This window comes from Anas platyrhynchos, chromosome 1 (assembly GCF_047663525.1).
Source record: "Anas platyrhynchos isolate ZD024472 breed Pekin duck chromosome 1, IASCAAS_PekinDuck_T2T, whole genome shotgun sequence".
Lineage (NCBI taxonomy): Eukaryota > Metazoa > Chordata > Aves > Anseriformes > Anatidae > Anas > Anas platyrhynchos.
Window position 1 is genome coordinate 84,131,481 of NC_092587.1, and position 26,665 is coordinate 84,158,145.

The window sequence follows — 26,665 nt, forward strand, 5'->3', positions numbered from 1 at the left end:
TGCGGGGTGGGGAAGTTTTTCTGACATTGGTGTTGTTGTTTTTAAGTTTGTTTTGTTTTTGGAAGGCCCAAGGGCCGTGCAGAGCGATGCCTCGTGCACTCGTGTGGTGGTGTGAGGTGAATGTGAACGCTCCGTGAGAGCTGTGGTTCCCCCCCCTCTCGTTCCATCTCTCCCTTTAGGAACTGTTTTTGTGCTGTTCTCAGTCAAGGCAAGGGGACGAGCCAGGCAAAACCTGGTGATCCTCCTCCATCCCTACCCCTGGAGGTGGCTGCTGCCAGGTAAAAGGCAGCCTGGCCATCTCCAGCCCTGCTGACCAGCCAGAGGCTGAAGGAATGGAGCCATGAAGCTGCGCTGCTCTGGCTACCTGGTGCTGCTGCTGGCTTCTGTACAGCAGATAAGCAAGACCAGAGTAAAAGCAGGAGCGTGGAGGTGTTTGGTTTCATCTGAAACAATTCAAGGAAGGCCCAGTGTTGGTTTTATGCACGTCTGGGGCTTCTGCATGTGAAACGGGAATGTTCTTCCAAACCAAAGCTTAGTAGCTCAATCGAAAGACCTCTGAGTGCAGCACAGAGATAACTGCAGAAAATGGGAGGACGGTGCCCTGTCACAAACCCTCCCCGTGGCAGACTGTCCCCTGTCCCTGATAACTGGGTGCAGCAGCTGTCCACTTCTGGTCCCTCCTGCTCATGACACCCGTCTCTTGAAGTAGCAATGGCCAACGCTGGTCATCCTCAGCGGGCAAGGGGCAGGAGCAGACACCTAACATGCACAACGAATAAAAGTTACCTCAAGAGAAGAAATGGCTCTGCAACGTTAGGATAAGATCTCAGGAGGAACAAATAAAATAGAGGTCTTCATCATTTAGCCACTTATTCCTCACTGTATACGTTATTTTTCATTATATTTAAAACACTATCTTTAGAAGCACGTATTAAGCAGAGCTCACTGCCTACACTGCATCGTCACATTACTTCCCACCGCCCCTGCAGCTGCTTCATTGAAATGTACAGGAAAACATGTTTTAAATTAAAAGCTACAGGGCGTATACACTCTAAATATGCTACTTTGGGCTGATAAATGCATTTCTTAAAAGTACTTGTGTGCTTACAATGCAGTTAAGGGGCAACGAGTTCCCTTACAGCTGCAGGCTGCAGCTCCACACGAACCTGCGCTAAGTAAGGCCGAAACGGTTGTGTGTCAGGAAATGTTAAGATTACAGCAAGCCTCCTTTTCCGTGTGTTTTCCGGCAGTTTCGGTCACACGCCACCAAGCTCCGATTTTTAAGGAACAAGCGTGCAGGCAGGCACCCCGGCGGCGCGCAGCCGCCTCCGCCACCCGCGCTGGACTTTGCCCGATGCCTTCAAAGCTAAAGCTGTCCCGGGACCCCTAAAAGGGAGCCGAACCCTAACCGGGAGCCGAACCCTAACAGGGAACCGAGCCCTAACCGGGAGCCGAGCCCCGGCTGCCCGCCCCCGGGGGCGGCCCGGGGGGTCGGGGCCGCCCTTCTCGCAGCCGCCGAGCGCTGCCTGCGGCAGGAAGCGGGAGCCGGGCCGGGCTTGCTCCGTGCAGCTCCGCCCGGGTTTGGGCTGGGTTGATTTGAGCTGATCTGGGCTGGGCTGGGCTGGGGCCGCTTCTCTGATCGCCGGGACCCTGCCATGGGGACGTAGCGGGCGGCAGAGCCATGCCCGGCGCGGCGCTGCCCCGCAGCTCGCTATGCACGGTAAGTGCACGGCGGGGCTCGGCTGCGGGCAGCCCCTGAGCTGAGGGGGCTGGTGGGGTCCGAGGGGCTGCGGAGGAGGTCTCCATGTGTCCTGGGACCGCGCCCGGTGTCGGGGCTGCCTCTCCTCGGGGCCCCGCTCGGCGCTGCCCGGGGGCTCGCCGTGCCCCGGGGGAGCCATTTTCTCCCTCAGGGGGGGAAAAGGCAGCGGGAGGTGTGGGGCCGGGGCTGGCGTCCCCGGTGGTGTTTCCGGGATTTCTCCTGACTCAGGGATAACGCCGCTGGATTTACGGGAACGGCCGGCGGGTTCCCGGAGCCCCTGAGCTCCCCTCCCCGCCTAGCGAGGGGCCGGCTCCGGGCAGCCCCGGGGGCCGGAGCCCGGTGGTGCCGCGGTTCCCTCAGGGAGAGGCGTCCGGGAGCCCGCAGGCGGGGACCCGAGCCGGGGGAGTGCTCCCACAGCGGGTTTTTGCGATTTCAAAGGAGAAAAGTTTTTTTTTGTTTTGTTTTTTTTTGGAAGGGATCGGAGAGTTTCGCGACTAGGCTGACAGCTGGGGGTGGAGGACAGGCGTGTGGTGATACCGCGGCGATGCGGGTTTGGCTGTCTCTGGGGAGTTGTTCCGTGTGTTCAGGCTGAAAGTCAGCCTGTCCTGCAGCTTCTGGCCTGCCTGTGTTTAAACAGCATCTCACAGCTTTACATTCTGGCACAGAGCTTGCGAGACCGACCTGCTTATCCCCGAATACCCGAGCTTTCTAGTGACGGAGGCTTGAACTTGGCTCCTCTAGCCTTATAACGCCGGGTAACTCCTTCATTTGCCACCAGACACTCGTGTTTCCCCATCTCAAAGCCATCTTCTTCCAGAAGTTTTCTGCACGTGGAAGCTTTCGGAAGCCAGTTACACAACTGGTGCTGGCGAGACAGCGCAACCAAAGCTGCGGGCTGGGAGCGCTCCTTGCCTTAACCCCAGCTGTGGGTCATGTACATCTCAGGACCTAGGACACGTGAAGTCACTCGCATGTAGATTTTAAAGGGCTTAATAATATGTTAGAGAAAGAGCGCCCTTTAGTAGGATTTCTTTTTCAGGACATTTTTTCCCTGCCTATTTGCATGGGGTCATTTCAAGTTCTTAATGACACCACACACTCATTCCAGATAGTCCACGTCCTTTCCATAAAACCATACTATTTTTATTAATGTTACAATTCCTGCTCTGTTGCATGCCCTCCTGTCTTCCATTTACTTTCCATATCCTTCCACGTTTGCCCTCGTGGCTTTTCTTACTTCCTTGATGCCTCTGTTCTGGTGTTCTGATTCTTTTCTGTTTCCTCTGATTCTTCAAAATTTCCTGTGATTTGTTCCTGTGCTTTCTCTCTTTCTGCATGCCCTTAGCATAATTTCCTTGTCCTCTGTGTTTTCACCCTGCCCTTCCAGCTTTTACAGAAGAAAAAAAATGGCAGCTGCCTTCACTGAGCCAGTGTGTTTCCTGTCTCATTTAAAAAATAAGTTTATATATAAGGGTGGTTTCATATGTTAAAGGCAGTCCAGATTTATGAGGCCAGCAGCAGGCCTCTGTTGAGGATTTCAGACCATGGCAAGCCTGGCAAGTAGTGAACAATAAAACCACTTTCCCAGCTTCCAGGGATTTGTGATTGTAGAAACTTTGGAGTCATAATGGTGTCTTTGTATTCAGGAGCCCTGTGTGTGTTTCTCCTTCTGAGGGATGTGATGGGCACTTCTGGCACCCCGGTGCTGTGTCAGGGAGCCCCGCACCTCACCTACCTGTTGGCCACACAACTACCTTGCTGTGTTTGGTTTGAACCTGGCCCCTGCATGTTTCGGGTGATGCCAATTAGTTCTTTCTTTGGAAGAGAAAGAGAACAGCCATCCCTGCTCATCTTCTCCAGCCACCTTAGTTTGTCTTCCCCGTGGCATTCATGATGTGGGGGCCCTCTGGATTATCCTGTGCTCGGTTGCCTCTTCTACAGACCAGTGTTTTTAGCCATTCCTCTTATGGCAGCCATTCTGTACCACTGATCACCATTCTTTTTATAATTTATGTATCAATTTAAAGTAAGATAATTATGTTCTCAGGACTGGAGACCAGTACGGTTATCTGGATTCCAAGTACAAGATCTGAATGGATTTACATGTTGACGTACCAGCGCTCTCTGTTTTGTTCTCCAATCCTTTCCTAATCGTCCACAGCATCTGATTGCATTTCTGATTGCTTTGTCCAACCAGACTCTTTCAATTTTTTTTTATCTGCTTATTAATCCAATTTTAATTTGTATTCTTGATGACTGTCTACTTCCAGCCAAATGAAGCATGCTGTTATCTGGGCCTGTGCCGATCTGAATTATGTGGTAATTTCAGTTCTCACAAGTAAGCAGTATTGTCAGTTTGGGTGCCTTTCCCTTGCTTTTTAATTTTTTTTTTTTTGCATTAGCGTTATTATTTGGGTTAAAAAATCGTCATTTGGGCTAAATATTGTCATTTTTCTCCCTCTTATCTATTTCTTTAGTCATCACAAGACGGCCTTGCTTTTGTTTGGCACACAGCAAGGCATTTTGTGTTACAATGTTGGCCTTGCCCCTTGGATATAGCCACCAGCTTCTCTTGAATGCCTGGGAACACGGGCCCTTCTCTTGCAGGCTTGGGAACCTGACAGCAGAACGAGGATCACAAAGCTATGTTTTTCTCTTAAAGCAAACAGGAGTAAGTCAGATCGAATGAATCACACTCGGTGTGTGGCAATCACCTGAAGCTTAAAGAATCCACCGAGTGAATCACTGACAAGGGGCGTGAGCGTGGCTGCAGCTCACCTCATGCAAGGGCCAAGGGCTGGTGCCCAGCTTTGCAGCCATACTATATGAACGCATCTTAGGATGTGAAATTCGTGGTCTGTATTGACATACACATTTTTAAATAAGATTTCTAAGGCTTCCCTGAGTGTAAAAGCTCTTTTCAGTCTCCTGGTTTTAGACAAGGCCTACAATGTAGTATTGCGCTCTCCAATCTTCATAAAACAGAGGATTATTTTAATATTAGCTCTTGTATCCTTCTTTTGACCTTTCCAGGTTTTAGCGAGCAATGAGAAAAGCTTCCTGTAAATGTTGCTTTAATACACATTTCTCAATGCTTAAAGGAGAAGTTCTGGTTTCCCGTGCATCTTCACATAGCAAACTAAAAACTGCAGCCTCAGAGAGCTTTTGGAAATGGATGAAGCAACCAAACAATGCAAGGCTAATCCTGCACCCTGATTTCTTTTCAGAAAAAGAAATTTTCTCTATTTGCTTCCAAACTTCCAAGCCTGCAAATTTTTATGACTCACTGAAAGGGCTAACCGCTGGCTGACACATAGGTTGCTTGTGTGTCAATGTATAATCCTGCTGAGCCCTAAAGCAAAAGAAAGCTTCATCCTCATTAGAAAGAAATATACAGTATGTTAAGAAGTATTTGAGAAATTCTGATGGCTTGCACTGCCTTTTATTTGGAGGTATTTCATTAGCTTACAAGTGGAATTTGCAAAATGGAAGCTTGCCTTGAGAAAAGCAGTCGAGTAAGTTTTTGGAGGCAAAAGCTTCGTTACACGTTCAGTATGTTAGATGTGTACAAAAAAGGAGTAAGCCTCCCAGTCTCTGCATTTCAGCAGTGCCTCTGGATTTATCAAATTGTTTTATTCTGAAATTTTCAGCCTAATGCTTCTGTATTAAGGAGATGTAAACTCTGGATGTTATTAACATGGGGTATTTTAAGCACTTGCCGGGTGGTGAGCAATGCTGTCTGAATAGTTTGGGATACTCATACCCAAAGCCTGATCCCCTCCTTCCCACCCAGTTTGCTTTCTCCGAGTGGCCTTCCCCTTTTGCTGACACCTCTGGGCTTTCTGGGAGAGGGCAATCTTGTTCCTTACATGATCATCTCCATCATGACCCTCTCCAAGGCCCTCTTGACCATAGCTATCAGCCAGTAAGTGCTTGGAGGTGTGAAAAGGAGCGAGGGTTGCCTCCCATGTGATTTGGGGATACGCAGCTGTCACCCAGAGGAATGGGGTGGCTTGAGGAAACGGTGCTTGTTTTCATCCTCAATGTTTTGTTTATTTCTGCAGCACTTTCAGAAGTGAAGCCTCGAGTTTCTGCTGACTCTTTTTTCCTGGGCAGTCCCCGCTAACTAAAAACATGAATCACCGGTGTGCATGATGTGGTTTGGTGGTTTGAATTATCATTTGGCTTTGGTAATCCAGGCTGCCCATTTTTCTGAGCAGCGCTGCTTCGTGGCTGCTCGTTCTCTCCTGGCAAGCAGAGCTGGAGCCGAGAGCTGTGAATTCAGTGATGGCAAATCATTTTGCTTCTGTTGTACAAAACCTCTAAACTCTGCCTTGGTGACCTGCTATCTGTGCCTTGAGGCTTTGGTGCTTGATAATTTCGTGTATTTTCTCAACTCTATTAAATTTATCACGGGTATAACCTAGTGTTAACAGCTGAACGGTTTGGGAGCTGCTTAAAATGGTGGTTTTTTTCCTGTGTGAATGTTTTTTCTGAAAGGCCAAGTCATTGGTTGTGAGTCATCTTCTGTGGTCTGTGACTCTTCATTCCTCAGATTTCAATCAGTAATAATGAATGTGCTGATTCTGGTTTGATTACACATATAGACACACTTTCACTTAATCTAATTAAAAATAAATCAGGAAAGGTGTTTTCGATTTCTTTTTCTTTCTGGAGATGTTTCTGACCAAGCTTGTATGTGCTTTTGGCTTGATCTTCCATGCTTTCCTCCCTTGTTTACATTACTGGCCTGTTTGACTTTGGGGCCAGCTGCATATATTCCCTTGTTAGAGGATTTATCATTGGCTAGAGAATCTTTTTTTTTATTTATTTTTTACTGTTATTGTCAGACCATCTGTGTAAATGATCTTTTACCCATTTTCCTGTAGGCAATCAATCTTGTAAGACTGTCAGCTGCCGAAACAAGTTTTTTTTTTTTTTTTTTTTTTTTTTTTCTTACGTAGTGTTGGACTGCTTGCATTTATCCTGCGGTCAGCTAATTACATCTGAAACGACAGCTATTTAAATATGTGATTCTTTTTTTTTTTTTTTTTTTTCCTTTCCTGTTCACCGTTTTAGCATCTGGTATGTTGAAGATATGTGTTGCATGACAAAGCGCTCTGAAATTCTTGGGAAAAAAATGGGTTTATTGCCTTGTCAGAGTTGCAAAGACTTATTCTTAAAGTTTTAAAAGGCTTTCATGGGCGTTGCTTTCTCCTACAATGCTTCAGTATTGAGAGAGAAACAGGGCAGCATGGAGCTGTCACAGCCATCTCATTTTTCGTGCCCTTTCTGAAGACTGCAACCACAAAACTGGTATCGGCGTTGTGGTTTACCCTCTTTGGTTTGCTTTTCTTTTGCTACAGCTCTCCTAGCCAAAGAAGCACAAAGAAAACAGAGCTCTGTAGCTGTGCCTCTACAGCCAGGTACCTCACCGCTTTCATAAATGCAAGCTGGGAAGACGTTGCAGGGAAGTTAGCGCAATAAAACTCAGTGTGAGGTTGTATGGACAGGAGAAGAGGTATTTATTTGAAGAAAAAAAAACACAAGTTGATTTTTATGCATTCTTACTGCCTGATGCATAGACTACGTAGGCACACGCTCTCTCCAACACCCTCAGAAGCACCAACATGTGCACGTCCAGGTGATGTGGCCGGGTCACTTGTGTGATGCAGAGGATGAGGGATGCTGGCCATCAAGTCTTTACCATGCTGCTGGGGCTCTTCATGGCACTGCAGACTAGTTTTTGGACAAGTGCTTCATGGCCTTCAGGAGTCATCAGCTGGTATGGGATCTTTGCTGTAGGATCTTGCTGAATTCAAGCTCTGCAAATCTTGGGCCAGGTTGTTTCCCGGTTTTTCTTTTTCCCCCCTTTTTATTTGGTTGTTTTTAGTTTTTAACTTGTCTGAATGCATGCTTGAAATATACGTTTAGGGTCTGTTTTTCAGCTGGGCCAACAGGCAACGGATTTGTTCATGTGCTGTGCTGCAATCTTGTTACATCCTCCTGTGCAGGGTCTTTTGTCGATGAGTCATCTATGCTGTGGTCTTAGCAGAGCGTAGACCTTTTGGCCGTGACATTAACAGCACATTTCTCAATCTTACTGCTGGGAATGGTGTCCAGGGAATGGTGTCCTTCGTTACCAATACCCACTGTTCTTTTAACTCCCTCTTTGCTCTGCTGTTGTTCCCAGTGTGTACACACACTTACAGTCATAATGCAGTCAGACCAACCTTAATATTTCTATTAAAATTCTTGACAGCAGTCATCTTCAAAATTAAAACCGGTAAGAAAATCTTAAAGGAGTGAAAAACTCCAAAAATTTACAGCTTTGTGGCAGACTGCTCAGGCTGAATGCTAACAGTGTCAGTTCAAAAAGAAAAGCATGTTTGTTGGGGAGAAGTTGAAAACCTAACTTTCCCACTGCTCTTGGGCAGGCTTGCTCAAAAAAAAGTTTTGGAAGCCTGTCAGTACTTCATATTGCTGTGAGATCATCCTCTGCCTTTTTATTCCAAACTTGCCATCTGGTTTATTTATTCAGTGGAACTGCAAGTACTGGATGCATTCTTCTCCCTGGAACAGTTTCTGGACGGACCGACTTGCTGTGTTCCCTTAATGAAACATTCCTTTGCTCTTGAGTAACTTTCTTGCAAGCTGCAGCATTTTCAATGCATTCCATCCTCAAACTGAACATCACAGACAGCGGTTGCTCTATATACAAACAGCTTATCATTGTCTGGCATATTGGCTGCTGTGTGGCATATTAATAACACTGGTGACAGGCATGGCTTTGATTTTTTTTTTTCTTTCCCCTAAATAATCTCCCTCCCTTGCTCTTTTGTCAGTTGGAGGTCCTGATATCTGAATTGGTCAAGTCAGTCGAAAGCACTGTTACAATAATCCTTAATCATAAGGGCTAAAGTCAGCTGCGCAGCCCGTCAGGCAATATGAGGCTTTCTAACCCTGTATTTTTTCTTTCTCTCTCTTTTTCTCACTCTGTATTTACAGGTAATCTTAACATTCGTCTGCATGTTGATGGAGGAATCTGTAGAAATTGCTCCAGTGCCATATACACTGCAAGCCCGCCGGGTGGCTTTGGATAGAAGAGATCCCTTTAGCCCCTTGAGGAGAGAGAAGAGGGAGGTGCACTGTCAGCTTGGACAATACCTACATCCCAATGAGACTCACTGCTGCATGAGGTGCCATGCAGGTACGTTACTATAGAATAAGTACATTAATGATGGCCTTTGCCTCAGAGGCATTCCTCTGTCCTGCTCTCTCAAACTCTGTCTTAAAGCTACATCCAAACTCCCTTTCCTTGGTAGAAATTCTTACTCACTGTCTCTTCTCTTCCTCTGTGCTGGTGAGAGGAGGAGTATTCAGTCCTTACCCTGTCAGCTCCAGGGTTTCTCTGAGTAGCCAGTGACTCCCAGCCTCCCTAAGATAACACATTTGTCTTCCTGTCAGATCTCTGCTAAGTGATTTTTGTTGCAGGTACCTACAAGGCAAAAGACTGTGAACGGGCTGACCAGGCACCCGTCTGTCTTCCATGTGCTAATGGCACATTCACAGCTGTTGACAACACCATGTCTAAGTGCTACCAGTGTAAACAGTGTCGTACAGGTGAGTTGCAGCATTTTTTTGGGTGGGTTTAGATTGGGGGCTAATAATACCTGTCATTGTAATGGTGGTCTCAGCTGAAGGTGAGGTTGGAATAGTCACTTTTTTTTTTCTTTCCTCAGAGCTCAGTCAGATAGTAGTGACCCCGTGCACCCCAAAGCACGACACTGTATGTGGCTGTCGGAAGAATCAATATCAGGATGGCGACGCTTATGTCTTCTACTGTAAGAACTGCAGCCTGTGCCCCAATGGGATTATTGCCAACTGTGAGTACGGCATACTCAAGTACGGCTCGAGTACAGATGTACCTATAAGCAGCTGCCACTAGGATAGACATCTGCAGCTCCAATTTGGGCTGAAGTCCAGCTCTGCGCATGTCTCTTGAATGCTCCCGAGGTTGTTGTCCTGAAGCTATCCCCTCTTCCTTGCAAATTCTGTTTTCCTGTCCCCTTCAACACCTCTTACCCTGCTTACCGTGAGTTTTATTGTCTCCCTGGTGAACACATTCCCTCTGGCGTTCAGTGATTTTTGTCAGTTTCCCATGCTTACACCTGTCCTCAAGGGTCATCAGCTTGCAGTGTCCTTGAGCAATTTCCTTCCCTCCTGTCTGATGTAGAACTGTTTTAGTCCTGTCGCTCACTTGCCACAAAATGTATGCTGCTTACTCTCGTGTCTTTTCCCTCCCTTCATGTACCTGTGTCCTTCCTTCACTACTCTTGCCTCCTTCTTCCCACATCTTTTTTTCAGTGTCCATGCCGTGACTCGCTGAAAAGCAAGAGCTTGCTCATCACTTACACTCAGGGCACAGCAGATCACAAGAGTGGATGTGTCTGTCCCATGGCTTGAAGTGATTTCTCCCTGCCCCAAACGGACTTCCTCACCAGTCCCAGCTGCTCGGGGACCACATCTTCCTCATTTTTGCCTAACTACTGCGATTTCCCCTTCCTGTCATGCTTGAACTAGGGTGACTTTTCCCCCTTTTGTACTGGAACTATCCTTATCCATCAGGCCAGTCTCAGCTGCACCGTGACTTTATTCCCTTTCCCAACCTCTACAGAGGTCTCTGACCTACCAGGACAGTGATACCCTCACCTTTGTTTTTATTTATTTATTTTTGCCCTCCCCCAAACCCATCCTCAAAAACAGACCGAATTTTCTTTCTCTTCTCCAATAGCAATTCTCCAGGCTCTAAGAAGAATAATCTCCCACCCATCTCAAAATGAATTCTTCCCTTTTTGTTTTCTTCTCTTCTCTGTCCAGATTATGGCAACAGTTTCTTTTTTCCTCTGCAGGTTCAAAAAACAGAAACACGATTTGCAGGTGTAAGCCTATGTTCTACCTGGCATTTGATAACACTTGCAAGCATTGCAACAGGTGAGCTTTTTTTTCCTCTGTGTGTGAGCCTCCATTAAGTAGGAGAGAGAGCAGATGCAAGTCCCACAGTGGGGAGGGCATTTTTCTCAAGGTTTTGTACGTCTCGATTTTACAAAATTCTGGCTTTCTGGGGCAGTTGGTGGTGTCCTCCACTCTGGCCCTCTCCACGTGGCATCATGGTGAACCACTGAGGACCCGCAGTCACTAGGCACACTGTGTTGCTCTGCTTTGCAGGCTCATCTTGATTTGTCTGTTATTTAGGATTGTGCAAATGGCTGGTGTCTCGTTTCATGCACGCTCATATCTCTCTGATTTGCTCTTTCAGCTGCTCTGGAGAAGAATGCTCGCAATGTCACAGCCCAGTGACTACCTCACCAAATTCATCTGGGCTGAGTGAGTACTGGGGAAACTGGGAGACAATGGAATCTTTCCAGTGTGGGCTTTTGTTCTGTTGACACCTGTCAACCCATTACTTTCTCTTCCCTTTCAAATCATTATTATTTTTCTCATTGGCATTTGCATGTGCTCACTTACTATTCTTTCTCCAATATTTAACTCCTCCTTTCTTGGACTCTCACTCATTTGCCCTCTTCTTTTTGTCCAGATGGGAACCTCGTCCTTGGCATCATTGTTGCAATATTTGGAGTTATCACTGTCCTCTACGTTGTAAATAAAGTGGTGAAGCTGGTTCAGGAAAATGGGATAGCCTCTTCTTTCTACTCCTGTGGTGAGTACAGCAGCATCTGCCATGACATTCATTGTGATGGACATCACTCCGCTGGGTGAATGGATGTGTGCACACATGTGTGAGGGAAACAGTGGGATCCCATTACTCTGCCTTGCTGCAAGGCCAGAGGAATGTGAAAACTCAACATGGCAAGCTTGTTGATGCAGTTCTTGCAGCTCTGCTGCTGTGCTGTGACTGGAAGTGCATGTGAGCTCGTTGCTGGGAGATGAGCATTTTGCTATAAAACCTTTTGAGGTCAGGATCGTGAGCTGCTTTCCTGTTTTCTCTGGGAAGAGAGGAAGTGAAAATAACTTCTGCTTTCTTTCTTTTTTTCTTTCAAGTTTCTTCACTGCAAACGAGCAAGGAGCCAGTATCTGAGGTGAGCAAGATGATGTTTATAAGAGCTTCCCTTCCTTTTTCAATCATGTTAACCTGGAATCCGGAGTAATGTTGCTCCCCATGGGCTGTTTTCAGGCCTTGTATTTTTAAATAAGTTGAGTAACAGGGTTGTTTAATTCAAAAGTTTTTCATTCCAGAGGGTGGATCCATTAACATTTTACTTCCTCTCTGCTAGGGGATGCTTTCCAAATTTCTGTCTCTGTGTTCATTTTTTTCCGGAAACATTGTTTTTTGAGATAGCTGATCCTTAATCCCTTTTTCTCTATATATGCCCTAAGTTGAGAGAATTGAAGTAATTTTATTTTGCTTTAGATCTTGAACCCAGAAGCCCCTGAGTACTGCTTTACAACGTTTCCTTAGGTCCACTGTTCTTCCCCAATTAAGAGGGCCCAAGCAATAGTCCAGGAAGGTTTTCCACAGGTCATTTGACATACAAATGATTTGGGATCCCAGGCTTACTTGATTTTTGCAAAAAATTATTTCTTCCAGACTGCCATTTTTATGATTGAAAACAAATAAAAATCTCCTCAGGAAATAAATGGTTAGTACCTTCTGCTCAAACAAGACATGTTGGAAGAATTAAAACCTCATCACCTGTTCCCTACCTATCTTTGCTACATTTTTGTATATAAAGCTAGTGATTCCTTGCAGGAGATGGGTGCTGTGGGTGATTCTGGACTAACGCAATGTTTCTTTCAGGTTGAAGTTAAAAGGAGTGCAATTTCTATCCTTCCTGAGGCCCAGAAGGAAACAGAATTGTTGGTGAATGCGGTGCCACCATCTGCACCCCTGCCACAAAGTTCACATGAGCTACCAGACTGTGTCAGACCCGCCAGGAAGACGCAGCTTCCAGACAGTAAGTGAAACTCCCCCATCCCTCCCTAGGCAAACCAGGACTTGATTATGCAGATGTGGCTGGGAGGATGTATGAAAGCTTACCAGGTGTGCGTGACCTGCGTGCATACTTCATGCATGGCACAATACAAATAAACACACCCAGACCCTGCGAGTCTGTATATGTTAAACATCAACGCAAGGCTTTCCTGTTGCCTTTTTTTTGCTACCAGCAAAATAGATTCTCATAGATGCTGTCATGGCGTCAGTCCGAATCCCTCTGGGATGGTGACATGGAGCTTTTTTTTTTTTTTTTTTTAGGGGGTGGTGGGAAGGATTATGTGGCAGCAAAGCCCTGAATATGTATGCTTAACTCTGCTCATAACCTTATACAAGTGCATAGGGAAGTATCACATTGTTTTCTGAGGGATAAGAGGGAGTCTGGACATCACGTGAGCCTGTGCAACTACCCTGCTGAAAACCTGAACACGAGGGGCCAATGCACAGTCCCAAGGCACCATCTAGCCTTTCAATGACTGACATTCCCCTTGAGGCTGCAAAATCCTGGTTCTCACACTTCGTTTCTTCTCTTCTCCCAGATCCTGCTATCCTCTACACCGTGGTGGATCACGTCCCGCCATCTCGGTGGAAAGAGTTCGTGAGGCGGCTGGGGCTGAGTGACTATGATATAGAGCGCATTGAGCTGGAGCATCGGCGTTTACGAGATGCCCAGTATGAAATGCTCAGACTGTGGAAACTGCAGATGGGCCGTGCTGCAACTGTGGAGCGTATCAGCTGTGTTCTCAACCAGATGGAGCTGAGTGGCTGCAGTGAAGCTATTCAGGTGGCTTTGCTAAACCAGAACTCGCCTCAACCTTGCAGCGTCCACAGCCATCTTTGATGTATTTCTACTTCAGTCCCCCTTGCTGTGACTGTTGAGAGAGGATCACATCTCCCTTCCTTTCCTTGTCTCCCCTTTCCCATGCCTCCCTATCTTTCTAACCCTCCTTAAATGGGTTTGTTGGAGACAGCAGCAGATTATGCTGGAGGAAGGCCAAGGTTTGTTTGCAACCACCGAGTTCAATGCCTTTTCAACCAAGAAAGACCTCTGCAACAACTCCTTTCCCAAAAAGGGAAAGCACCTCATAAAGGAAGTGGCGTGCAGACTCAGACCAAGGTGAAAACAGGAGCTCAGAGTGACTTGATAGCTCAGCTACTCTACAGACAAGTTGTCGCTGGAACGGGAGCTTCCCCCAGCATACAGCAGGCTAACTTGGAGGGTGACTTGGTTGAGCTGGCTGTTCAAATGCTAGAATGCTTGCTCTCTTCTTGCAGATCTATTTTTCTGCAATATCAGACAGTTAAGCTGGCTCACATTGCAGCCATTTGATTGTGAAATCTGACGGAAGGGAAGTTGTGGGAGGACATGCCTATTTCTGGGAGTGGGAGAGGACTGCACCCTTTTGGTATCAGATGGTTAACAAAGTGCTGTACCTTCAGCCCTCTCACTGTGGCAGAAGTTGCAGAGATTCAGAAGGGGTGGCTCTGTGTGAAACAGGGTGACATTATCCTTTCCACACCTCCCATTGCCCGCTGGTGCAAGAGGAATAAGGATTCTGAGCCAAGGGGTCAGATGAAATGGTTGGTGCTTTTTCTAATGTTTTTTTTTTTTTTTTTTTTTTTTTTTTCTGCGTGTAGAAACCATATAAGACAGCATTAACAAAACACCTGCCTGCATTTGTCCTAGTGCAGAGTGGAAAAGAATGCATGTGTCCGTGTGGGTGAGGAGGTACCTACGTACCTGGTAATATGAGTGCCTCTGCAAATCTGTGCTTCCACACAGGTCAGCAGGCTTCTGTCTGCTTTTTTTTTTTTTTTCCCTCTAAATGATTTGCTGAATCTGACCTAACTGCAAATGGGACTGTGTATGTGTACATATATATATATATATAAATAGATATTTTAGTAGCTGTTCAATAAATTCACACTACTTCCTGGACTCAATTCTGTGAGCGCTGCTTGGGTACCATCTTGAGGCTCTCAGTATTCCTTTCTCATGGGTATTATTACCCTGAGTGAAGTTGAAGCAGCAAAAAGCAATAAGCCTGCATCAGGTGCAGGTTGTCCACACATTTGTGAATGTGGATTTTTTTTAAATCTCTTGTCCTTTGACTAGACAGAAGCTTTCTATTGTAAATACACTAAATGTTTCAAATTAAAATTTGTATTTTTACCTCTGCCTCCGTTCTGCTTTTGTCCATGTGAACTTCACTTCTTTGGCTTGTGGGTAGGAGCAGAGAGTGGGAAATGACTTCTAGAAGTGGTAGGAGTGGGTTGCACCTGAGCTGGGATGTTGCTGTGCTGAAAAAGTTTGTGTTTAAAAAAATAAGTTACGGTCTTTTGAAGATAGAACTTAGCTGCCTTCAAGTCACAGGAAGCCCTGAGGGCAGGAAGTGGGACTGAAAACAAATCCAGTTGTAGGTCTTTTAAAATGAGTCAAATGGAATGCCTGCATATTTAAAGTGAATTTTAAAACATTAGGAAGGAGTCATGTTGATAAGCATTTGGATTTTTAAAGAGAAAAATACCTATAAATAATAATCAATTATACTTCAATATTTCTCTTGCAGAGGCATGTTTTTATATGATGAGCACTAAGACAGTAAGTTCCTCCTGTATCAGTGAGAAAACTTGAAACTTGGAAGTGAAATGTGTCCAAACTGACACCAGGCAGTGACAAAGCCAGGGTTTAATTCCCAATTTTAGGCTTTGCTTTTCTATATGTCTATATATATATATATATATTTTAAATCAAGTGAGATGGTACAAAGCTCATTATAATCCACTTTTTCTTTCACAATTTGTGTTCGACAAGCATAGCAGTATAATAATAACTAGAAGTACATGCTCTTGATATTATAGAAGTGAAACTAGGAAACTCAGAAAGCTTTTCCTGGAGTGCTACCTAAGGCTTTTTCCCCCACATCAAACTGCATTTAAAACCCAGGTACACCGGAGTTCAGCGTGCCAGGTAAGCCAAGAGCAGCCCACTACCCCACCGTTAGGCTTTCCACGCCCCAAATTCAGTACATAAAAAAAAAAAAAAAAAAAAAAAAAAAAAAGTAATTCAGGATGGTGAGAAGCTTCAGAAGGCTTTGAAGGCGCTTTCAGTGTAACGGAAGTCAGTTTGGCATGTCATGGGTGGTGCAGCTGCGAAAAGAGAAGACTAGAGGGCAGCCTTGAGGGGAAAAAAAGGAAATTCGACCTGTTAAACGTGCATGCTTTTTATTTATTTATTTATTTATTTGTCACAATTTTTGACTGAACATCTCCATCCCCAATAAACTCCCCCAGACTTTAAACATCCCTCCCCTTTCTTTAACCCATCCCCTCAAGATGGCGGCTGCCCGCTCCTCCCTCACAGCAGCGGACCGCCCCTCCCAGTGCTTTCCCCCCCCCCCGCGGGCCCGCCTTGGTACGGCCCGGCAGCCCCCGGGGCACATTGAGGAGCCGCTTGGGCGAGCGCACTGCGCTGTGGCGGCGGGGGGGGGACGACGACGACGGCGGTGGTAACGGGAGGGGAGCGCCCCCCGTCAGGCGGCCGCCATGTCCCTCAACAAGTCGATGCACGCCCGCAACCGCTACAAGGACAAGCCGCCCGACTTCGCCTACCTGGCCGGCAAACACCCCGAATTCCGGCAGCACGTCCAGACCACCCTCTCCGGCAGGGTGAGGTAGGAGCGGGGGGACCCGGGGAGAAGGGCCGGGGGTGGTGCCGGAGCCGCTGCCATGCGTTGTTTGTTGCTTGCAGCCTGAACTTCAAGGACCCTGAGGCGGTGAGGGCGCTGACCTGCACCCTGCTGAAGGAGGACTTCGGGCTGACCATCGACATCCCCCTGGAGAGGCTGATCCCCACCGTGCCCCTCAGGCTGAACTACATCCACTGGGTGGAGGACCTCATCGGCCACCAGGGCGCCGACAAGGCCGTGCTGAGGCGGGGGATCGACATAGGTAGGCGGGGGTTGGCTCGGCCTTTGCTGCGAGTGAAAGGGGCCGATGATAAACAAACAAATTTGCTTTTTAGAAGCGAATCTGGAAGGGCATGGTGCTGAAACTGGCAACCTAATCCCACTAATGCTTAATTTGAGCAGCATTTCTCTGCACTCACACAAGGGTGACTAGCAGGCAGTGCTTTGGCACCTTGTGGCCCTGAACTGCCTTGAACAGCTACATTGTTTCTCTTTCTTGCCAATGTAATTCTTCAATTCTTTCATTTTTTAGCTTGGCTTCCAGTAGACAAACTCAAAGGTTTATCTTGTGGTGTGTGCACAGGTGCTTTCGTTTCAGAACTCTTAAACTTGTTACCCAACTTCAACACATTTGCTAATAGGTAGCTTTTTAAAAACAATTTCTAATGACTTCATTGCAGCAGGTGGCTAAGTAGAAGAGAGAGATCCTTTAATGTACCTATTATATTATTGGAAAAAGTTTGCAGTCAGTTTTGATATTCTCATTTAGGGAAAGCAGTAGGTCATCCAAGAATAACATAAGAGGAGCTCTGGAAATAATTGTGCATGCTTTTGCAAGCTTACTGATGTTTTTTTCTATGCTTCAGGAAGTCCATATAATAGTAGTCTCCTGCTGTACCTCTGAACTCTGTTTTTGTAGCGGTGGGATATTTATTCTTTTTACCTGTGTCCATTAACTTTAGTCCTAAGTTTGACTGTCACTAGTAATTGGACTGCCAAGATGTGCCATGCATTTTAAAAGAATTCATGTTGTGCTAGAAAGTATTTTTCTTTGTTACCAAGTTATGTCTGGATATTTTTTTCTAGATACCTTAATTGACACCCCCCTCCCCCCCCATTTTATTGTTTTAGGCTTTAGGGGAAAAAAAAGTCTCATGTAACAGGAATGTCACTTTTTTGTGTATATGTGTGGTTGCTGTATGCATAAAAGTAAAATTATTTATGATAGATAATAGAAAAATGCAGAATATTTTTTTTTACTTTCTTTTTTTTTAGTAAAACCATATATTTAACTTTCACTGTATAAATTAATTATTGTCAAATAATAGCTTAAGAAAATAAGTTGATTGTTTACTAGAAAACTAGTTCCAGGTAGGTTTGCAATGTTCTATACTTATAGACGTATCTTTGATGATGCTGTGTTTTAAATCAGTTAAATTTCATTAAATAACCAAGTAATGGGTGATCAGTGGTCAATGTTTTCTTGAAATTATTCCTTTTTTGTTGTAAAAAGTACGTCTACGCTGTGTATAACACCATTTTGCCTTGTTCATGGCTTTTTGCGTCCTCAGGGACGGGGGCATCTTGCATATACCCGTTGCTTGGATCAACTTTGAATGGCTGGTATTTTCTTGCAACAGAAGTGGATGACATGTGCTTCAATTATGCCAAGAAGAACGTGGAGCAGAATAACTTGTCTGATCTTATAAAAGGTATGAAGTAATAGTATACGTACTGACATACAAATATTGTGACCTATTTTTATGCCATATTCAGGGGCTTATCAGATTTAGTATTCTTGCCAAATAACATGATCTGTTGTTTTTATTGACACAGAGTGTTTACTAAGGTCCACTTATGCTTAAACCAGAAAATCACAGCATGTGTAGAATGGGAAGTGTGGATAAAGAACTACTCAACAAAAATCAGAAAGTTAAGCTTTATCCTAGAGGGTACAGAGTAAGGCCTTAGACCTCGTTTCTGAATGAGGTCTTAACAATGCCTGTGCTAGTAGTAGAATGCAAGAGGATGGAAAAAATTCTGTGGGAGCTCTAGACACTATAAAGCCAGTCCATGATTCATCTCTGAAAAAAAACTTTGGTTCTGCTAGTTTTTGAAACATTTTTACCTAAATGTTTTCCTCTTAGCCTGTCCTCCATGTCAGTCTTGAGATCCAAATCTCGATGTGGGGAACAATGGCAGTATTCTGTTACGGCTCTTAGGATTCCCAGTGGTGTGATGGTATTTCACTTTACTGGTAAAATCTCTGGCAAAGGAAGATATCTCAGGTGAAGCTGTAGTGCCAAAGGTGATAAGCTGGAGAGACTGACTGCTGTTGACCAGAGCTACAGGCAAAGGAGTTCCCCTGAGGGCACATATAGCAAGCCGCTGCCTCCAAACTACCCACCCTGCAACTTCTTAACTCCTGGGTCTGAATTGTTTAGCTAGAGATGATATGCTTTCATAGTCAGTAACTCGATTTCCAAATTGTATCATAGCTTTTTTATTCCGAGAGGAAAAAAAAGTAATTTTTTTTTGTCTGACAGTGAAATACTGCTGTCAGTAACGTTCTTCCAAAAAGAATCTTTTCTATATGTGCAAAACAGGAACTGATAATCCTGGGAATTAATTGTAAATGCTAAAGCTTCAAAAGCAAACAAACACAAAACGTGTGGAGTTGCATGTGTATTTTATTGGAATGGGTTGATGTGCAAAATTTATTGTCTAGTTTAAAAAAAAAATCAGCACTCTCTATATAATAGTAGGTCAAGATGTTTTCATAAATCTGATCTGTGATAGCTTTTAAATTTGTAGTTGTATGTGAGAGCACAGTGTAACTCATGCAGTTCCTATTGCTTTAAACACTCATGTCTCACATTACTACTGTGTCATGCTTAAAGGCTGTTTATATGCTAATCCTTAATGTAGTCTTTATTTGCGTGGTGATGTTTTTTGTAGACTGTATTGTTAAGTGCAGTTTTAGTATATTACATTCTTTGAAGAAAGACTGAAACACAAAATGCACGCTAGATAAAATACAAAGTTCTGTACTGACTCCATCTGTTTTCTATTAGTGGTTAAAGTACCACAGAAAACTCTTCTAATGGATGCGCTGAAAGAAGAATCTGAGATCATTTATGACTTCTGCATGTGCAATCCCCCCTTTTTTGCCAACCAGCTGGAAGCGAAGGTAAGCTAGCAAACTAATGCAAGCACTTACTCTAGTAATCAGTGAGTGGGAGGATAACAACAATTTAACAGCATCCCTTGGGGAAAGTTCAGTGGAAAATCCCAAACCATTGCAAAATAGCATTGAAGTTTTCTCCTTTCCTACCCCCTTGCCCCAAAGGGATATTGAAAAACTAACCACTACTCCATCTGAAGTGGAGGGTGACTAATAGACTTTTTCATGAGTTCTTGCCATCTTATAAAGTGAGTTTAGAAAATAGATAGGTACTAAATCTGGAATCAAGGAACCGCTATATAATGGTGTAGAGGAATCCATTTTGGGGAGTTGTGCCTATCTATTTTTTTTCCTTAGCGATTTAGGCAATATCATACAGCACAGAGCTGTTCTTCCAGTACTCAGTGAATGCAGCCAGAAAATTAACTCTAAGATGGGGTGGTACAAAAAAAGATACAAGTGTGAAATTAAACGGTGTAGATGGTAATTGTGTAGATGCGTGTTATCATCGTGTCTTTTGTATTGCAGCCACGTATTTCAGGTTAGCAGGGTAGTGGTGTGTGACAAGTAACTTAGCAATGTTTGAGATTGAAAGGAAGTCACTCAGGCTTATTTTGAATGTATCTTTGTCTGTTATCCATGGTGGCAATGTTGGGGGATAACCAGAGGTGATGGCACTTGTTTCTTATTAAGGATTGAGGCAGGATGCAGTGTACAGAGAAGCCTACCCAGCATTTCATTACAGTCACTTCAACTGTTTGTTCTTATCCAGGGAGTAAACTCTCGAAATCCACGGCGTCCACCTCCAAGTTCTGTAAATACAGGAGGGATTACAGAAATCATGGCCGAGGGGGGAGAGCTGGAATTTGTCAAAAGAATTATTCATGATAGTCTACAACTGAAAAAGAGGTTACGGTAGGTGTTCTGTTCCAGTTAAAACTTTTATCTGCTGCTTTGATTGAAGTAATGTGAAAGTGATATTTTAGGTGAGGAATGGAGCCATGTTATCTCTTTGGTTTCTGTAATGATACGTACACAGCAGTAATTTGGTCTCAGTTTATATAAAATTATTTGTTCCTGAACATCAAACAAGTCCTGGTTGATATGGGAAATATTTAAAGGCAGGAGATGATAAAAAAAAAAAAAAAAAAAAAAAGCCTGTAGAAGTGACAGTTGTAGCTTGCTGCTCAGTTAGCACACGCGTTTGCTGAAGATGGTCAGTGTGTATTCTTAGGGGCTTCTGGGATAGGTGGTTTTACGTCATTGTCTAGTAATCTGTTCGTTGCTTAGAAGCTTCTGTCTTTTCATGGCTGAATTTGGTAACTGCAACTTTACCTACTGAATGGCAGTGTTGTACTGGATGCTATCTTGGGTGAACATTATCTGAAATAAAAATCATAGTAAGACTTCTTTTGAACAAGAAAAACAGATGGCATGTCTTCATTTTAATTTCCCTGTTTCTTTTTTTTTCATTCCCCTCGTGAAATATGGGTTAGGTGATGGGAACCCAGATAATGAGTTACGAATGAGCAGAATTGGTGGTCAGTAGGTCTGCTGCTTAGGCCAAAATGTTTATCAATAACTGAATATTCCTTTTCATGCTGATTCACCTCCAGAGAAAGTGGAGAAATTAAAACAAATTACTTTAAGGGGCAATATCTTCCACATAAAGTCACTCTTCGAGACATGATTCTTGGTTGTTTAGATGCTGTTTCAATATTAGCCTTACTGCATTTTCTAAAAATCAGCATTTCCCTTACCATTTTTTTCTCCTATCCTGATTCATGTTGTACTCTGTCCTAGTCACTGTTGAAGAGTGTAATTTTGTTCTTTTGTTTTGTTTTTAAGTCTTCAATTGTTCATGCAGATTTCCGATCCAAGTTGTTCTTTTTGTTATTTTCAGTTGATGTATGTTTATAAAACACTTTGTTAATATATTGTCTGCAGATGGTACAGTTGTATGCTGGGAAAGAAATGCAGTTTAGCACCATTGAAGGAGGAACTTCGAATCCAGGGGGTAAGTTTTTATAGGTTTGTGTAGGTTCGGTTCAGTATACACTGTGTTCCAATGTGTGTGTGTAATTATTATTGAATTATATTTTTGAATTATTTACAAGAAAAAAAAACGTGATCCTTGTTAGGCAAGCACTCAAAGCAGTTGAGATTTAATTGCTGCAGGATCAAAGATGATAGATAAATTGTCCTCTATCATCTTTCTTTTTTTTTCTCCTGTTTCGTCTGTCATTTGTAGAACTGTCTTCATCCTTCCTAGAACTTAAAGGGCTTCTGTTTTAAAAGTCTTAACAAAGTTGTAAACATTTTTTTGCTTTCTTTCCTTTTAGCTAGCATGCAATTTATCTATTTGGTTGACAAAATAAATTGCAACATTTATTTTTAAAGATGTAGTTTTATTTGTTTAATTCACTAACATTTGAAACTGGTGTTAGTTGCCAAGATGAAGAACTGGAAAGACCCGGAAAAGGCTGAATGAACTTTAGTTAGAGAAATAAGTCTCATGTCTTCTTTCCTGTATGTTGAAGAGCTTGCTGCTGTTATGGCCTCTGACATCCTCCATCCATCCTTTTTCTGAGCTAATACTGTAACCTCCCCATTTAAAAATTCCTGCTTTGCTCTGACAAATGTTTTACAACCTAGCCGTTTCTCATTGAATCACCTTTTGAATGTTGGAATAGTTTCAATGAACTGAAGGATCCTGTTCAACCGATATACACAGTTTAAAGTTAATTACCAACTTTTATGTTCTGTCATTGTTTTCTTTGTGGTCAATTCTGGCACCAAATAAAATGAAACCTTGTGCTAGTGATATCTTGTGCAAGAAGGGTGTGCACAGGACTTTTTTATGGCTTGCTAGAGGAAGGATAGTCTTTTATGATTTCCCCTACACAGAAAATGAGTTATGAGATCTCTCATTGCATATGTATGGTGGGGAGTAGAAGGAAGGAAAATGTGTGGTGACATCAATTATCAGAAAGATGAACTACAACCTGTAGAGAATCTTTAAACTCAGTGCAAAAAGCAAACATTGAAGTAGGCACCAAATTTGACGTATCTGACTTTCTTCCCTATTCTTGTATTGTTTGCGCCTCAGTGAAATGAGAGAGATCCTTGCCAACCATGTACAAAAAAGCTGAGGTTTTGGTTTTGTATTTTTGATATTACCAATTTAATTTTTTTTTCATAATCTCTATTATAATAGCATTGGAATTACGTTTGTATCAACCATGCACATGCTATTTTGTGATTCAGATTAGAATGTGGCGTGTTTCAGAAAGAATTTTGATAGAATTAGAAATATAAACCTTGGAGAAGTTCTAGGATTGAGATTTTTTTCCTCTTTTTTTTTTTTTTTTTTTAAGGCAGTTCTCAAAACTAAGATCATTTTGCTGTGCAGACCTGGAGCTTTTGCTCTGGAGCTGATGATACTTTGGAGTCAGCTGGAATTGTTGATATTTATCCTTGCTATTATATAGCATGTTCTCAATACCATACAGAAATGCCTTACAGCATATGTGGAAAGTCTAGTTAAACGCTATCATTGGATCTAAGTTTTATATTTAAAGACAGTATAAGTTCAAACTTGATTTTTTTTTTTTTGGCAAAAGAGAGAGAGAAATGTTACTGAGCACGTTTCTGCCATCTGCAGACAGTGAAGGGCCTGGGTTCCCAGCCCTTCGTTCCCTTTGTTCTGTGTTCCTTTGCTACAGCAATGGGTTCAGCATTCGAATGTGGAACAGGAGCAGGTCCTGAATAAGGAGAAAGGATGTGTTTTTCCAGAGACAGAGTGCAGATGTGTGCAGGATCACTGCACAGAAAGACTAGTGTTGCGTGTTTCTGAACTTGAACTAGGAGCCCTCGAAAGGCACAGGTGGGAAATCGTGGTTATGGGTATGAGCCTGGGTACTGGCCAGCTTTAAGTGGCAATAACATCTATGAACTACGCCAGAAGGAATCTCCATTCCTGTCATGAGAAAATAATTATGTTAAATTCATTTAGTTTGAAAATCTGTGAAGTAGAACAATGTTTATTATTGATATGAAATAAAGTTTTATATTGCTGTTTTTGCATAGGTTCCTAAAGTTACTCACACAGAATTCTGTCAAGGACGCACCATGAGATGGGCACTGGCATGGAGTTTCTATGATGACGTACAAGTACCTGTAAGTAGCTTGATTTTGGCTGGCTTGTGATTGTCTGGGCCTCTTATCTGAGGAAGTGCCTCATGGGCTGTGAATGCACCTGCTGGGAAACAAGCTGTTCTTCAGAATGGAATATTGATGGGCTGGGCTGTGTGGACAGTGGCATTTCTGTCTTGGCTCCCAGTCTGTTGGCTGGTGTTTCCGACAATTCATGTGTATCTGTGTTTAGGGAGGAAAAAAGAAGCCTTCAGGGAATTCCTGTGTGTTTCAGTGAACGTAAGGGTCACTTATAAGACAATTCAAAAAGCTGTTTAGTAATACTAAAACTACACTGAGGTTTGGCCTAGATTTGAACTTGAAATTTCCCTCTGAGAACTTGTTTTTAAGTTGACATATAGATCATTACCAAATAGATAAAAACACTTTTAGCTGCTTTAGACCTGCCTACATGATTGTAAATGGAGCCTGTCAACTTTCAGTAAGGGGAGTCAGTTGCTTTTTGATACAAATGAATGCATACTGGAAAATAAGTATAGGGAATAACCAACCTTAGAGAAGATCTTCCAAGTAAACATTCAGTAAACTTGGATCATGATGTGGATCTTAGGAATAGAAATCAGGTGTGGGTTCCCCAGAGCAGCCACACTGTGTCAGTACACAGAGGGATAATAGTTTGAAAGAACCAAAAAGGCTTTTTGCTTAACATCTGAAGATAAAATCCCTCCCTCTGTCCATCATGCCCCTGTCAGAGGTTTCTAATAACTCCTTGTAGTGAAGTGGAGCACAGGCTATGTCAGTGACAATTTAGTGGCCATACTCTTAATCCACATGTATTCTGAGTACAAATGTCATCTCACTAATACTGCACAGCATTGTAACTTTTTGGTGTTAATGCTGGTTTTCTTTCTTCTAGTCACCTCCCTCTAAAAGAAGAAAATTAGAAAAACCTCGGAAACCAATTACATTTACGGTCTTGGCTTCTACAGTCAACGAGTTATCCACCAAAGCTGCAGCTATGGGCTGGGATGCTGTAGAAGCCATTGCTGTTGTTAGAGCCTGGGTAGAGAAGATTCTTGCTGATCTGAAGGTAAAATATTAAGTATTAGATGGTAGAACAACATCTTGCTTTAAAGCATAACTCTGAAGGGATAATATGAACTTCTGCTGTCTTCTGCAATAGGTTCAGCATAAACGTGTTCCCTGTGGAAAAGATGAAGTTAGCCTGTTTGTGACTGCCATTGAAAACTCCTGGATTCATTTGAGGAGAAAGAAGCGAGAGAGAGTAAGGCAATTACGAGAACTTCCTCGAGCTTCTGAAGATGTTCTTCAAGCAATGGAAGAGGAAAAAAACGGCCAGAAAAGTGTGAGCAACAGTTCGGACTGTGAAAAACCCAAGACTGAAGACTCTGAAACAGGGTTTATGGCACCCGATGAGGATGTCCACTTGACCGCAGATGACAAGCTAACGGAAGAATCTGCTGCCAAAGAAGAACATAGTGCGCACATGGAGGAGGAGGAGACAGAAGCAAAGCAGGCAGAAACGTCATGTAACAAAGGTTCCAGTAATGCGAAGGAGGAACCTCAGCCTTCAGAGGAAGCTGGCAATCCAGCAGTTGAAAAAGGGCAGAGTCCTAAAGAAACTAGTAGATGTTTTCTTTTCAAGTGTTTAATGAATGTGAAGAAAGAAGGAAACGATGTACTAGTAGAAATGCACTGGGTTGAAGGACAGAACAGAGACTTGATGAACCAGCTGTGCACATACTTACGGAACCAAATTCTTCGACTAGTTGCTAGTTAGCCCTTTTTCCCCACTTTGGTAGAATGAGTCCTCAAATTTTGTAAACTTTGTAATGGTTTAACATTTTCAGTCAGAAAAAAAAAATAGTAAAGTGGAGATATTTTAAATATATTTTTTTAAACGTGCAAGGAGTACATGAAATATCACTTCATGTCCAATGAAATGCTGGGAAATAGTATCTCTTGTGCTTCAGTTGTAAAACAAAATGTTACAGTGCAACGTGTCTATACTGTGACCATTTCGAATATCAACAGTGCTCATTCTGGTCTTTTTTTCTGATGCAAAAGATATATATATATATATTGTTACCAAGTAGGAATCTTTACTGAAACATTTTCTTCAATCTTTTTCAAACTAATGCAGGAAATTGTTACCTGCTTTGGGAATTGCCGTCTGCAGCTGAGTCCTCAGCTGAGGGTTTAAGTATGCCTCTGTTCCCTTAATGCATTTACCTGTTGGGCTACAGAGCAGCAGGATGGATATATCCTCCAACTATCAAATCAGATAAAAAATCACTTTAGAAAAATCACTTTAGAATACATACGATGTATTTTTCTGGTGTTTGGGCTTTGAAACACTGAAGAGCTTACTGTAAGTGAGCACCGGTTTCTATAAACTTCATTCTAATGCCTAAATATTGATGTCTCTGGAGAAGTTAAATTAGTTGTACACCTTCAGAATCTGAGGAGATTATTTCTGGCTAGGTGACCTATTGAAAACATAGAAGGCAAGTCTGTTTGTGCTATCGTGTGCTTATCTTTTCAGCCTGTTTTATGCAAGGATGACAAGCCTCACAAGGTAAGCCCGTGTGCCTGTGATGCACTTGTTATTCTGAGGCAGACTGCAGTGTCCTGCTTCGTTAATTACCTCCACCTTCCCCTTGTACAACATGAGTAGCTTACACTCCTCAGTGCTGCTTAACCAAAGCTGTTACACTTCCAAAAAGAAAACCAATAGCGATTAGGATGGAGGAAAAGTAATTAAAAGGGCGTCATTGGTGTAAAAGCGGGTTAGTGTCATTGCGTCTGTAGCAATAAGGGAAGAATCTCAAGTCACACTTGCG

At 43.4% G+C, this 26,665-nt stretch overlaps 2 protein-coding genes across 2 annotated transcripts; both read left to right on the forward strand.

Moving 5' to 3' along the window:
• Window positions 1–1,274: 1,274 nt before the first annotated feature.
• On the forward strand, window positions 1,275–14,946 carry TNFRSF1A (TNF receptor superfamily member 1A). Its single transcript, XM_027449692.3, has 10 exons — window positions 1,275–1,720; window positions 8,768–8,969; window positions 9,254–9,382; window positions 9,502–9,645; window positions 10,672–10,753; window positions 11,079–11,146; window positions 11,358–11,480; window positions 11,822–11,859; window positions 12,579–12,735; window positions 13,313–14,946. The coding sequence occupies exons 1-10, from the start codon at window positions 1,682–1,684 to the stop codon at window positions 13,612–13,614; spliced, it is 1,284 nt and encodes a 427-aa protein (XP_027305493.1). The 5' UTR covers window positions 1,275–1,681; the 3' UTR covers window positions 13,615–14,946.
• Window positions 14,947–16,177: 1,231 nt separating this feature from the next.
• METTL16 (methyltransferase 16, RNA N6-adenosine) lies at window positions 16,178–26,333 on the forward strand. Its single transcript, XM_005014969.6, has 9 exons — window positions 16,178–16,447; window positions 16,525–16,724; window positions 18,034–18,174; window positions 19,537–19,652; window positions 20,419–20,561; window positions 21,594–21,663; window positions 23,736–23,825; window positions 24,718–24,891; window positions 24,985–26,333. Exons 1-9 carry the CDS (start codon window positions 16,320–16,322, stop codon window positions 25,600–25,602), a joined length of 1,680 nt encoding a protein of 559 aa, XP_005015026.4. The 5' UTR covers window positions 16,178–16,319; the 3' UTR covers window positions 25,603–26,333.
• The last annotated feature ends 332 nt before the right edge of the window (window positions 26,334–26,665 follow it).